This window comes from Phodopus roborovskii, unplaced genomic scaffold (genome assembly GCF_943737965.1).
Source record: "Phodopus roborovskii unplaced genomic scaffold, PHOROB, whole genome shotgun sequence".
NCBI classification, from domain to species: Eukaryota; Metazoa; Chordata; class Mammalia; order Rodentia; family Cricetidae; genus Phodopus; species Phodopus roborovskii.
The window spans coordinates 3,233,038-3,247,512 of record NW_026125546.1 but is presented as its reverse complement, the minus strand read 5'-3'; the positions used below and the strand labels follow the sequence as shown (position 1 = coordinate 3,247,512).

The 14,475-nt window shown below is 41.7% G+C and overlaps 1 protein-coding gene across 1 annotated transcript in view; it reads right to left on the bottom strand.

The window, feature by feature from the left end:
* Positions 1–14,475, bottom strand: part of Slc25a13 (solute carrier family 25 member 13) — a 176,690-nt gene that overhangs the window by 81,346 nt on the left and 80,869 nt on the right. The window contains exon 5 of the mRNA XM_051177139.1: positions 7,310–7,449. Coding sequence (XP_051033096.1) covers positions 7,310–7,449 — 140 coding nt within the window. The remainder of the gene's footprint in view (positions 1–7,309; positions 7,450–14,475) is intronic.

The following is a 14,475-nucleotide window of genomic DNA, read 5'->3' as shown; positions in this document are numbered from 1 at the left end:
GCTTGGGGGTCATCTCAGTTGAAAAAGAGACTTTTACTCACGCCCCCCCCCAAATACAAACACAGACACACACACACACACACACACACACACCACGATGACGACGACAATGATGACTTGGATGGCAAAAAAGAATAAAGAAGGCTCTATCTCAAAGGAATACTCACCTAGGACGATGGTGGAGCTAGAATAGCCCACCACAGACTAAAAATACTTCAAGCAGGAATATATGCAGCAGTTGACCAGAATGAGAAACAGAGTGAAGGGTTTAGGTTAAAAATAAACGTTAAGATCCCTACAAAAGAAAGTACTAGTATAGTAGAAGTGTAAATCTGGGAAAGTTACATGTCTGAAAGTGAGGAGAAACAGAAGGTAAACTTTGTGCTGAGTGCATGCTCTGTGTGTGTGTTTCTGTCGGTCTTCAAACAAGGCTTTTCTACATAGCCTAAGCTATTCTCAAACTTAGAATACCCGCCCCCCAGCTATGCCTTTGTGCTGGGGTACAAGACGTGTGCTTCCACACCTGACTGGGAGCCACAATCTTAACAAGTTGTTTTGAAAGAAAGTCTAGTGTAAAAAAAAAAAAATTAACAAAAAAATTGAAGAAAATAAATAATTTTAGAAAGAGATGTGATTATCTCTCAATACACAAGGCAACAAAGATCAAATAGACACTTAAACTAAGTACAGAAAATAAAAATAAAGGCCTTAGAGGAGGTAAAACAAAACAAAACAAAAACACAAGCAAACAAACTCCAAAGAGTCAGGCAGTGGTGGTGCACACCTTTAATCCTATCCAGCACATGGGAGACAGAGGCAGGTGGATCTCTGAGTTTGAGGCCACCCTGGTCTACAGAACAAGTTCCAGGACAGCCAGGACTACACAAACCCTGTCTCAATGCACCCCCCCACCCCACCCCACCCCACCCCAAAAAAATCCAAGGACCTGGGAAGAAAGCATGCCTGTGAGCAATGCTTCTAATGGTATAGGCAAGGAACATTTGCTAAATGTGAGAGCGGGGTGGGTGAGTGGAGAATAGAGGGGACAGGGCCTCTGTCCCTTCTACTGCAGTACCAGAGAATGTTTTCTGTTCCCTCCACTCTGCCAGGTGATGATTACTGCAACAGGCTTTTATTGTGGCAGATTCCAAATAATTCAACACACCCATTCAGATTGATGCAAGAAAAAAAAGTCAAACTCTTCAAAATTGCTACCTGTACAGAAGAAAAACATATATGGGGGTTACACTGCTTTGGGTCTAAATTCAAGCTTCTAATAGTGCCAGGTCTATCATTTCCTTAATAATCTCCAATTTTCCAGTGGGCATATTCTGAATGTAAAAAATTCTTTTCTCTGGCAAGATCTAGCTCTAATGTACAAACTGACTTAGTGGAGCCCATTCTATATGGAGAGATACCTTGCCCAGCCTAGACACAGGGCTGTGTGGGGGGGAGGTGGAGAGGTGCCTTGGTCCTGCTCAATGAGATGATGGGGACAGACTTAGTAGACTTCCTAGGAGAGGCCTTACCCTCTCCAAGGAGCAGATGTGGGAAGGGGAGGCAGGAGGAAAGGAGGGAGGAGGAACTCGGATTGGAATGTAAAAAATTAATAGAAAAAAATTTTTTTAGTTCTTTTCACCTCTATTCAGACATGCAAGTTTGTGTTTCAATCTGAGGACAATTTATCATGTAAGACAGCAACAAAAAGGTCTCCAAATCAAACAGCAGATTCACTTGACCTACAGAGCAAAGACCACTGAAAGATAACACAAAACAACCCAAAACCTGGTTCATTGATACATACACACATACATACATACATACGTACATACACACAAATACATATATATGTGTATGTATATAGATATATATAGAGAGAATTTTAATAAAACAGGGTCAAGAAAACTAAAAACTGTGATAATAGAAAATTCTAGAAATGAAATTGATGAAAACAAAGAATAAAATGTATAATGAATATAAGTACCCCCTAAATTTCCTTAAATCTAAGCTAATCTGAAAATAATCTAAATTAAAGTAAGGGTATACACATGTATGTGCATGTGTGTATTACAGTGTGTGTGTGTGCACATGCCTGTGGAAATACTTGTGTGGAGGCCAGAGGAGGATGTCGGTATTCAGCTCTACCATTCCTACTTACTCCCCTGAGCCACAGTCTCTCATTGAACCTATATCCACACTGGCAGCCAGTGAGCTCTGTTGATCCTCCTGCATCTGCCTCCTACCACACTCTGGGGTTACAGCACATGCACAGCTATGCATGGCTTTTTACATGTGTGCTGGGATGTGAATTCAGATTGTCATCCTTGCACACACAATTTTATCTACTGAACCATATCTCCATCTCCAAGATCTACACATTTTAAAACGCAGTAAAAACAGAACTGAGCAATGAACATGTAGAGTGAAGGCATTTCCATCCTATACGCTTTCCCATAATCCACACACTCTGCCATGCAGTCAGATTTCAAGAATTTGTGGTGAAATTCTGTACCTAGTTCCTTGAGTTTTACTTTCAATAAGAGCCCTCAGAACAGTGTCACCTGATCCTCTGCTCATATAGCAACACCAGGATGGAAAACAAGTCTGTGTCTCCTTGCTCTTCTGATTTCCTGCTACACTTCTCAGTGGCTAACAGCTGGGGAGATGCTAGTCAGTGTTTGCTCTCAGCAGGGTGTTACTGTAAAAGCCAGCTCAAACTGTTCAACAGGAAGTCAGGTGGACCAACCCTGGACACAACGGCACAGCGAACCTTGATTTCCTTTGTCCCCACTGTAGAAAGTGTATGGAAAATGGAATCTAACCATCCGATTGACATGGATGCCAAACAATCTATCTTTTGGAGAGCTGGGATAAACAATGTCAGCTTACTGCAATCCATATTTGTCTCTGAAACACTAGGGTTATTTCATTTATAAACCAACATGTATTACATATTCTTTCAGGACCAACTTGCAATCAATATGAATAGATTCACATGCTGCAGATGCAAATACAGATACACTCTCTGGCTATTAAGGACTTGTGGTTGATACTTCCATTAACCGTAATGGCAAATTGGGGAACAAAGGGGAAACAGAAATGGCTTGGACTACTCAAACCCACAGAATCATTTGTACAGGTGGCCACTAACTTGTTTGAGCCATTGTGACTTCATGGAACTCTGCAAGTAGTCCTTTTCTATTAGCATCTGCAACCCCTTACTAATACCAAAGTTTGAGAATCTGATGCTATCATGGATGAAACCGTGTTTGGTTTGGTGACAGCACCAGAGAACCATGTCTTTTTTTAACATAAGTAGACTTTTATGTTGACATTTTTGTGTTATAACAGGATCCCACAACAGACATTGCAGCCAGCCCTAAGTAATGATCTCTAGAAAGCCAAGGCCACAGATGCCTAGCAGAAGAGAACCCCTGGCTTCTGCGGGGATATGTGGCAACCACAGATCTGGAAGCAGCAGATTTTTAAGCACTCTTAGGCTCAGAATGCTATAACGAAACACCATGACTAAAAGCAAGTGGGGGAGGGAAGGGTTTATTTGGCTTACACATCCACATACATCACTGTTCATCATGGAAGGAAGTCGGAACAGGAACTCCAACAGGGCAGGAACCTAGAGGCAGGAGCTGGTGCAGAGGCCATGGAGGATGCTGCTTACTAGCTTGCTCCCTCTGGCTTGCTCAGCCTCCTTTCTTATAGAAGCCAGGACCACCAGTCCTGAGATGGCACTACCCATAATGGGCTGGGTTCTCCCATATCCATCACTAATTAAGAAAATGCCTTACTGGCCTGATCTTCTGGAAGCATGTTCTCAGTAGAGGTTTCTTCCTCTCACATGGCTTGTAATAAGCTGGCATTAAACTAGTGAACAAAATCACTTATGTAGTTCAGAAGCTATCTGTGCTGGTTAATGATCCTATGGAAGAAAACAAGCAGCCTGAAGTAGAGCCTTGAAGCTCAACCTGCCAGGAGACAAGAGTTCTAAGGAAGGAATCAAATCATCTGAAATAGGGAGAAGTGACCAAAGTAGACTTCAAACCCAGCACGGATACAAGGCCTATCTCAATTCATCTACCCATTCTTTCTTCTGAGTCTGGAGCTGGGTTTAAAGCAAAGTCCTTGCCCATGTGGGTAGGTGCTAACAGCCACTTTAAATCAGCAAAAACTTAGGGCATCCATTCTGGCTCCAAAGGCCAAATCATCCGAAGCATGGCACTGTGGGATGCTCCCATTATCTATCAGGGTTCAGAGTCAAGATTAGTTACAAGCTGCAGCTGAAAACAGAACATGTAATCCCTGAATTTAATCCTAGACTCAGGCTCCACACCTCTTGAGGAAGGGCAAGAAGCGGCCATGAGTAGTTTACCGATGACAGTCTGCAGCATAATTGACACTTGCTCAAAGGGGCAATGCAATCATCCTTACTATTGCTAATGTCCCACAAAGTCAATTTCAGGCATCTGTCTCAATAGCATTATTGAAATTATTCCTCATTAAAGGAATACCTACTCTGTGCCAATGTCCTATGAAAATAGCAGCAAAAATCACCTCATATTCCATTCTCCACCTGAGTTACTGACATAGGTTTATGTTCCTATAGAACTGGAAATAGAGATTCACAGACACTAGCATGTTTAGCAAAGAAAATACAAAGCCAGGGATAAACTATCCTATCCTTGGTTTTTGCTTTTGTTGGGGGGGGGGGGGTGTGTAAGAAAGGGTCTTACTCTGTATCCCAGTCTGGCCTTGAACCTTCAGCAAACAATCTTTCTGTCTCAGCCTCCTGAGTGCTGAGATTACAGGTATGACCCATCAGACCTGGTTCAAGATATCTTTGAAGCTTTGTAAGGAAAATAATAGCAAATGTGAGTGCCTGACAAATTATGTGCACTGTAACAGTATTATTAGAAGACTAAAAAAGGAACAGGGAGATGACCGAGTCGATATGGTGCACCTGAGTTCACTCTCTAGAAACGATGTATAAAAAACGATGTAAAAAAAAAGAAATAGAGCAGGGGTATACTTGTGTAACAGGCCTCAAGACCTTAACACAACTGATGCCATGTTAGAGGCACCATTTTAATCTTAAAACCCAGCATGTGGGTGCCAACACCTGCCTAAACAGGAACAAAGACGTCATCCATCAACGACCTGGCAGATAGCTGCAGGATCCAGGAAAAGTCCCTAAATGCACTAATCTTGTTTTTTGCCATCTGTAGTTCTGCTTCTTGCGAACTGAAGGGTGTCACCCAGGATATGGTTTTTGTGCATAAAGACAAAGAACTATGAGGATCTGAGCTATGTGATTAGGTTAAGTTTCCTGTGCAGCCATTGGTTGGCAATATAGGCTTCTTATTTGGCTTTCAGGTGCCCCCCCCCCCCAGTATATTGTCTTGGTAGGCAGCATGTATAACCTCAGTGCTGGGGAGATGGCGTGAGGTGGATCCCTGGGCTTGCTGGCTGCCCATCCTAGCGACTTTAAGTTCCAGTCAAGGAAGGCCGTGGATGTTGCATGGGAAACAATAGCCCAGGGTGTTTCCTGGCCTCTACACACATGTGCACACACAAGTATTCCTGAATGTGTGTGTGCGTGGGTGCGTGTGCGCGCACACGCACACGCGCACACGCACACGCGCACACACACACACACACACACACACAGAGAGAGAGAAAAGAGTCCAAAAACAAAGCACCTTTGGACACTAACTGGCTACACACACCAGCCATTGCCTAAGCGTGGATGCCACAACATGCTTGTAAAGGAGTAGCACCACAGGGGATTTGGCTGTTTCCATCCCCACCACTCCAGCCCAGTTCTGTCTTCATCCCCTGCATCTGGAAAGATCTACAGCAAGAAAGAGAAGCAGATAAGCTGGGTTACTAACAACACTTAACAAAGAAATGAAGAACTAAGAACTGAAGGTGATTTCCCAGGCAGCTTTCCTGCAGGCTTAGAAGTGGAAGATCCAGAAAAACTAACTTTCCACATGGCTTTTGAAAGTAATGATTTCAGAAAAGAAATGTGATTGCTGAAAAAACAAAATGAGTTAATGAAAATCCAAAAGAAATGAATTCCTTATATAGATTTGTATACCAATAGATATTGGCCCCCAGTGACTAAACTTTAACGTAAAAATTAAAAAAAAAAAAAATTTAAATGACACTTGAATAGGAAAACCAAGCCATAATCATAATCTCATTTTTTAAAATTAATTCTTAGTCTGGAAGAGATGGGATTCATTATAGCATTAACATAGAATAAGATACGAACAGTATAATCATTTTAAAGTACTGTTGGGCTGATCTCATCAATGGTCCAATGATCTGATCATCATAGAAGGGAAGAGAAACATGGAAGGAATGGGCTAGCCTAGGAGAGGACCCGGGAAGCCAGTGCCCTCACAGCAGGGGTAGCGTGACATGGCCACACAGGTGGTAATGTCTAAAGGCAGAAGGGGAAAACAGTTTCCAAAGCTGCCTGGATGATTTCAACTTGCAGCAATTTGAGACTCAGAGGCTTAATCTATAAAAGACCTCAGAGGGAACAATTTGACAGAGGTAGATGGCTACACATGTTAGTTTTCTCAGGAAAAAAAAACCAATACTGGTGCGTATTGGGGCAACCAGGCACAAATCCCAATTGCAATTCTGATTTTGCTTTCTTAGAACTTGCAAGAACATCGAATGCTCTTAACCATGAATCCACCTCTCCAGCCCTATGATTTTGCCTTCTTTTTGACACAGCGACCTTGCTGGAATCATTTCCAAACTCTCAAACAGGGAGATGTCTATGGGATTCTACAATTTCAACATGCCGAAAAAAGAAATATTTCTAGACTTCCAGCCTTACAAACCTGTGATGAATCAGGCTTTGGGGCAAAAGCAAGAACTTGTATTAATTGTTGTTTTTGTTTTTTTCCACATTTTAAGAATAAGACTACAAAAGCAGGAGAGATGGCTCAATGGTTAAGAGCACTGGCTGCTCTTCCATTGGACTTAGGTTTGATTCCCCGAACCAACATGGCAACTAAGTTACAATCATCTATAAGCCATCCCAGAAAATCCAATGTACTTTTCTGGTTTCCTCAAACACCCATGTGGTTGCAGACATGTAGGCAAAACATAATACACATAAACTAAAATCAATGAAAAAAAGAAATATTGGCACAACAAAAACACAAATATGACCTTTGATATAAAAATATATCAGAAACTGTAAAAAAAAAAAAATTCAGGGTAAAAACAACAGGTAACTTAAAAGGATAAAAAAAGAGAGAACCAGACCCACCAGCAAAAACTGAGTGAACTCCGCATATGTAAGGTGTCTTTTCCTTTCTTTTCCAAAATGTAGCTGCACAAATTCTGAATCCCAGTTAAATGGAATATGTTGATGAATTGTAGTCTGTCCAAAAACTTGTTTAACATCCTCTGAAAAAGAGTAAATAGTGATTAAAATAAAGGAAGTTGGGTTCTGTCTTAGATTAATTCAAATGGGCATTCCTACTCTTTATTAAAAAAGAACTCAAATGTGAGCATAAACCATAAAAACTTGGCAAAAACAGAAGTCAGAATATCCATGGGAACCGCTGAAATATTAAAACTAATAATCTCACCAAACAGAACAAAAAGAAAGAATAACAGAAAACAAAAGTCATGTAAAAAGCTAAATTTTTAACTCATTTGTTTCCAAATACAGTAACTGTTTCTACACAGTATATGGAATTTAGTGGCTGTGGTGGTCTAAATGGGACATATCTCTCATAGGCCCACACAGTTAAACACCTAGTCCGCCACTGGGATGAGCTGTGGGGAACTTTTAGAAGTGTGTCTCTCGGGCAGGCTGTGAGGGTTTCTATCTTTCTATCGTCTCCCTGTCTCTACTGTCTGTGTGTGGATATAAACATGGTCAGCCAGCTTCCTTCTGGAAACCTAAGCCAAAACAAGCTTTTCTCTGGAAGTTGCTTTTAGTCCTGGTGTTTTATCACAGACAAAACCCAGACATGATAATCACTTACCGTAAGCAAGACAAATACAAGATGTTACCAAATTTTTGAAAGACTTGGACCCTAAGAAAAGAACTGAAGCACATGTTCAACACCTGAGACTCCATTTGAGCTGGGGTCAGTTATAGATTTCTCAAGCTCACACTGTAGTAAAAGACTAGAAGAAAAGCCAGCAAGCAGTCTGGCTTCATTTTAATCCCTGCCCCTGCCCCTACAAGGCAGGGTTTCTCTGCATAGCCCTGGCTATCCCAGAACTCACTCTGTACACTCAGAGGTCTTAAACTCAGAGGCCTTAAGAGGGGGCTGGAGTGTTGCTCACTTGTAAGGCCGGCAGAGCACTGGGGGAGAGGAGAAAAATGGCGCATATGTCCACGCACAGAGAGAGGTATAGGACACAAAATAATATGTAAAGTATTTTCTAAACATTATTTTAAATACTAGTTTCCACCGTAATGAAAGTGTGCCTTTAGAGAGTAATGAGAAAACAAATGAGTATATTGGAGAATTTTATCCTTGTTTACACTTGTCAAATATATCTGCCAAAGAGGTTCATTTTTACAAGAAAACTAAGCCTGGTTCCCTCTCTTCCCCCCTCTTTTCTTCAAAGGAAGCAAATAAAAGAACAAAGTTCTTGAGTCCTCTTAGGGTGCCAAAACCCCTGGTACTTGTTTCTGCTGCTTCCCCCAAATTTCCTATTTCCACTTCATCCCACAAAACCTTCATTCCACAAAGTTTTTAATGGTTCCAGAAATTTTTAACTTGTTATGAAATTAGCAAGGCCACCATCAGCATAGGGTTGTCTGTGTTTGCATAGAGAGAGTAATAAAAATCAAAATTATGATGGGAATAAATTTTATAAATGGTGGCAAAAAAAAAAAAAAAAAAAAAAAAAAAAAAAAAAAACTCAGGCTGACCATGGTGAGGACAATAAAATAAAAATTTCCAAGTACAACTTTAAAGTTAGAGAGAGAGAGAGAGAAAGAGAATAAGGAAAATAACATAAACCAAGAATTAGGATTTAAAACAAAAAATTGGTAGAGGGGAAAGAAGGGAGGTACCCAGGACACGCAGCCCCAATCAATAAAATAAGTTAGCTGAGAAGCTCCCTCTGCACTGACAAGTTCCTGAGTTGAAATTTAAATGACAAATGCTACTAGCAACCACAGCCACCATTCCCCAGGTGCTCCCAAGTGACAGGACTACTGTAATGGTTCCAAGTCCCTTAGCCTGATGCCAGACTTTCTGCAACAGCCCAGCATCCTAAGACAGCCTGGAGCTCCTGCTCAGTTCTGTGTTCAGAGCTCAGCATAGCCCCAGACACAGTCAACACAGGCACCAGACTGCTGATTGGTACATCAGCAAATGAGCAGGACACCACCAAAACCACACACATAAAGAATTTGTTTTCACACCTTCAACACAATGTCACACCACAATGGCACTCAGATAAGCTGAGGATTTCTTTCTGCCACGTAAACGTGGAAATCGTTTTAATTCAGTGGTTACAGGACAGCTGTCAATAGCATCCATTCTTGGACCTTCCTTCATGCCTCATGGAAAGGGAAAGAAGGTACTGAATAAAAGAAATCTACATAGCAAGGCACCCAGGCATTTTACTGTCCACGTGACCTTGGAGGAAGGAATGTGCAGAAAGAGTAGAAACACGTGCTAAAGGTGTTGGTGCCTTATGAAGGTCTTAGCCCCCATTCTGTATACTTATATCTATTCACACATATCTGCGCATATATTTGAGCTTAAATTAATAAGTTTAAAATAGGCTTCATTATAACCAATAACTTTATTTTTTCCCCATAATTAACTATCATCCTTGAGGACAGACAGGAACACAAGTGTGAAGCTTTAACTCCAGAAGTAGAGTCCTTTTCCCCACAATTCTAGATGGCCTGACCTTCTAAGTACTAAAGCCAAGTGCTGCATTTTAGAAACTATGATATCACTAAGATATTGCTCAGCCCTAAAATCTGTCAATCCTAGTTACTAAAAAGGGTATTTATGTGTTCCGTATTTGTACATTAGTCCACACTTACTGTACACCTTTTAGTTCCAAATGGATTAACCCCTTGATGGCACAGGCCCCACTGTCCACATCTGATTTTCCTTCCTGGCTGGCACAGTGGTGGCTGAGATCAGCTTCTCCCTAAATAGTTGTTTAATTGAAATCAGTCGACAAAAGTTCACAGTAGTTGACAGGTCAAAGACAGTAGCTTCTTGAAGCATTATAGTTTCCCTTATGGAAACGTTAACTGCCATAAACAGTTCGAAACAGTTCACTGATGGTCACGCTCACTCTGAGTCCCTCTTCCCAGTGACCTTCAGATCTAGGGAGGAGAAATAATCTCTATGTTCACCAGCACCCACAAGGTTTTTCTGACATGAGGGTAAAGGACCTTTTTGCAAAATGAGCTTAGTAAACTATGGAAGAGACTCACTCATCATTAATTGTTAACTCTCCAGTGGAACAGCAAACAGATCTGAAAGAAAGGGCTAGGCTAGTTTCCAGAAAGCTCAGTGCAACAGTCATGTGCAACGTCAGTCATGCGTAGACCTTGGAGGACAGAGGGCCACTCACTGTGCTGGCAAACATTCCTTCCATGGTCCATGTGATTGTTAACTCCTTGGAAGTGGACAGCATAAACACTAGCAACCTTCAGAATGTGGCCCAGTCAACCTGTTTCTTGGCCAGTGTCCCACACCAGCTACTGTAAAATAGATGCTAGGGAGAACTAACTGCAACTCAGAAAGAGCAAAGTGGATGAGCGCTGTACTCACTCCTGTGGGAGAAACAAGTACCATGGGAGGTAAGGGCTAAACCCAAGTCTAACCCCCATGAACTTCATCGGAATCTGGTCCAAGGGCATTAGCACTGCAGGGGGTAAGGGGGTGTCTCCAAAGCAAGGCAGTAGAATTTGAAGAAGACAGGCACAGAAATGAGAGAGAAAGGCTTTTTAATTTTAATATTGGGCAGAGCAGTGGCTTTGATCCCAGGATACAGAGGCAGAGGGGAATCTTGGTGAGTTCCAGGACAGCCAGAACTGTTTTTCATTTTTCACAGAGAACCCCTATCTCAAAAGACCAAACCAACCAACCAACCAACCAAACAACAACAACAAAAATTAAAATCTGACATGGGCCCTGAAAACCACTATAAGTTTATTCAGGGGTGTTTCTCAAAAGTTCTGAAGCACAAAGCAAAGTTCATTTCTTTTGAGGCAAATCAAAGATTCGGACGTAGTATTAGAGCCCAAAGCCACCCTGAGACATGACAGATCCTGCCCCAGATAGTTAAGGCAGCTGCTTGCAGCGATACCATTAGTTTTAAATTCCTAAGACTTGATGCTGCATTTGCAGGGAGAAAGAGTGTTCAGGGAAGAACATAGCCCTCCTCAGTGTATGGAGGGTGGGGGAAGCAAGAGCTAGAACCCTCATTTGCCGCTCTCCTGACCTACCTGCCAGGGTCGGCACACACACTGTGAACTTGCCCCGTCAGTAGATGGGCCATAGCCAGTGATGCACGAAGCACAGAGGGTCCTTCCTATTCAACTTCCCATGTAATGAACTCTGGTGACACCTTCAAAAATTAATTTCTGCCATTATTCTCCAAAATTATTTTGGGGGGTTGAAAATCTGAACTTTTTGTTCTGCCCCGACAAATGGCCTGGGGGCATTGATTTCCTAAAGTTTTGCCTTTAGGTTTGCAAACAGAAGTACTGTCTGTAGGTGAAATAGTCACAATAGGTTCGTGACATTCCTCCCTCTCTTTAGAAAACATGGAGATGCTGCCCCGGACAGGTATCTCCTCGGGGCACAGATACCTTTCTCATTTAACCGTCAACTGTTTAAGAAGAGTCCAAGTCTCGTGAGGCAGCAAGAAGAGTGTACCTGTATGCCTGAATAAGCTCCATCCTCTGGCTCCCATAGGCGGGTGTGATTTACCATAAAAGACTCCAGGAATTCAACTTAGGAATATCCTATGACTCAGTCCTAACCATTTCCAGACCTTCCCAGAATTTTCTAGAGCTAAGATAAGGTGGGTTTTGTTTGTTTGTTTTGTTTAGATTTATGTTTCTTTCTTGTGCGTAGGTATATTTTTCCCTGCATGTCTGTATAACATGTCCATGCAGCGCCCACAGGGGTCAGAGGAAGGTGTTGGATTCTGTGGGACTGGAGGTACAGACAGCTGTGAGCCACCATGTGAGTTCTGGGACTTGAACCCAGGACCTTTGGAAGAGCAGTGGCCAGTGCCCTTAATGGTTGAGCCATCTTTCCAGCCACTAACTTTAAGTATCAGGGAAGAAGAGAAAGCCCAAAATATTTCTGCTATTCTGTTGCTTACTTGGTTTAAAACTAAACAGGCAAGAGCCTTTTAGCATGTTATTACCCCATCACTTACTCAATAGGAGTGAGAAGGAGGCTCCTCCTGGCATAAAACATGACCCTAAAATTGTACCTATGGAGTACAGCCAGTCAGGCAAAGAAGGCAAGCTGGACTGGATGCAGAATGGGAGGGCAGCACAGGGCGCAGGGTTCTAACGCTGTGACCCTTTAATACAGTTCCTCGTGTGGTGATCCCCAAGGTGAGGAACTGTAGCTACTTCATAACAGTAATTTTGCTACTATTATGAATCATAATATAAATACCCGTGTTTTCAGATGGTTTTAGGGGTCCCCTGTGAAAGGGTCGTTCGATCTCCTGCCCCCAGAAGGGTGGCAACCCACAGGTTAAGAACCACTGATTTCGATTAGACAGAGGCATGCTCTCCTAAGCTCAGCTACTCTTCCTAAAGGTGAAAGGAAATAAAATGGCCTATTACTCCCATCAGATGTTACTTAAGTCAAGATGTTAGCAAACAAGCTTACGGTTCCTAAGTTTATGTATGGGGCTTATTATTTCTACTCTTTTTTTTTCAGGTTAAAGTCAGCTACACTTTTTATATTGTAAAACCATAATTACAACAGGTGTGTGTCACACACACACACAAAGTCCCAAGGATTCTACTAAAAAGCTACCATACTAGTAAGCCAGTCTGGCCAGATCAGAGATGAGCTTACAAAAGTCAATTGTATTTTTACATATATGAAATAACAAGCTAAAAGCAAATTAAGGAAAATTCCATATGCAATGTGCTCAAAAAGACTTAACAGATTTAATAAAAGATATGAAAAAAAAAACCCTCTATTCTCTGAACACTACAAAATGCTACTGATTAGAAGAACTAACATTATTAAAAATTTACAATAACCAAAGGCTCTGTCATATACCTAAACTCCAGCATTCAGGAGCTTGAAACAAATGTGAGGCCAGCCTGAGCTACACAGTGAATTCTAGGCTGGCCTGAGCTACAGTGGAAGGGCCTGCCTCTAAATTAATTAATTAATTTTTGGGTGGGAGAGTGGAAGTACATTCCCAAAGTCGGTGTTAAATTTCATACTCTGCAAAGTCAATCACAGATTCCCGCACAAAATCCTAGCTGGCTTCTTGAGAAACCCGACGAGTTGATTCTCAGATGCAAATAAAAACTCAAGGAATCTAGAAGGGTCCAGGAAACTTTATTATACAAGATCAGCATTGGGTTCCGGTCAGTACAAAGTTACTGAAAACCAAGACTGTGCTTACAACATAGGCTAGGATAACAGATAAACAAAACGAGGCAAGAACCAAGACCTAGAGTCAAGCAGGTGTGCCTGCCAAGATTCCAAGAAAGATGACTGACAATCTGCCAAGAAAACTGAGTCCTTAACAAGGGTCAGGCGCAAGTGATCTCTACCTGCAAAAGGATCAAGTCCAACCCTGACCTCCTGCAACTCAAGATAGACCAAAAACCTACATGTAAGTGCTAAAGCTATGACGGCGTTAAGATGTACAGATATGAATGTAAATAACAGAGGTATGATTCTGTGGATTAGAAAATAGTCGACTAAATATGAAAAAAAGGACAAGAGACTGGGCAAATTGAACATCATCATATTTTGTAGTCTAAAGCACACCACCAAATATGCAAAAGAGAACTTCCAGACTGAGGGTGGTGGTTTAGAAATTATGCCTGATAAGGAACTTTAAATATACAAAAGACTCTCTCACAAGTCATAAAGACAATTCACTTTTTTTTTTTTGATGATGATGATTATAAGTGTGTATGTGTGTTTGTATGAGGAGGTCAGAGGGACGTCACATCCCCTGGAGTTGAAGCTACAGGCAACTGTGACTTGCCTGTTGGTGCTGGGACTTGAACTTGGGTCGTGTTCAAGAACAATATGTTCTCTTAACCACTTAGAGGCATCTCTTGCCCTAACAGTTCAACTTAAAATGAACAAAGGGTAAAATGACAGTTTTAAAATGGGAAGAACAACTCAGGAGACATTTTATTTCAAAGTGACATAGAAACAAGTGTTCAACATCATTAGCATCTGGAGGAAGAAGACCAATGGCAAA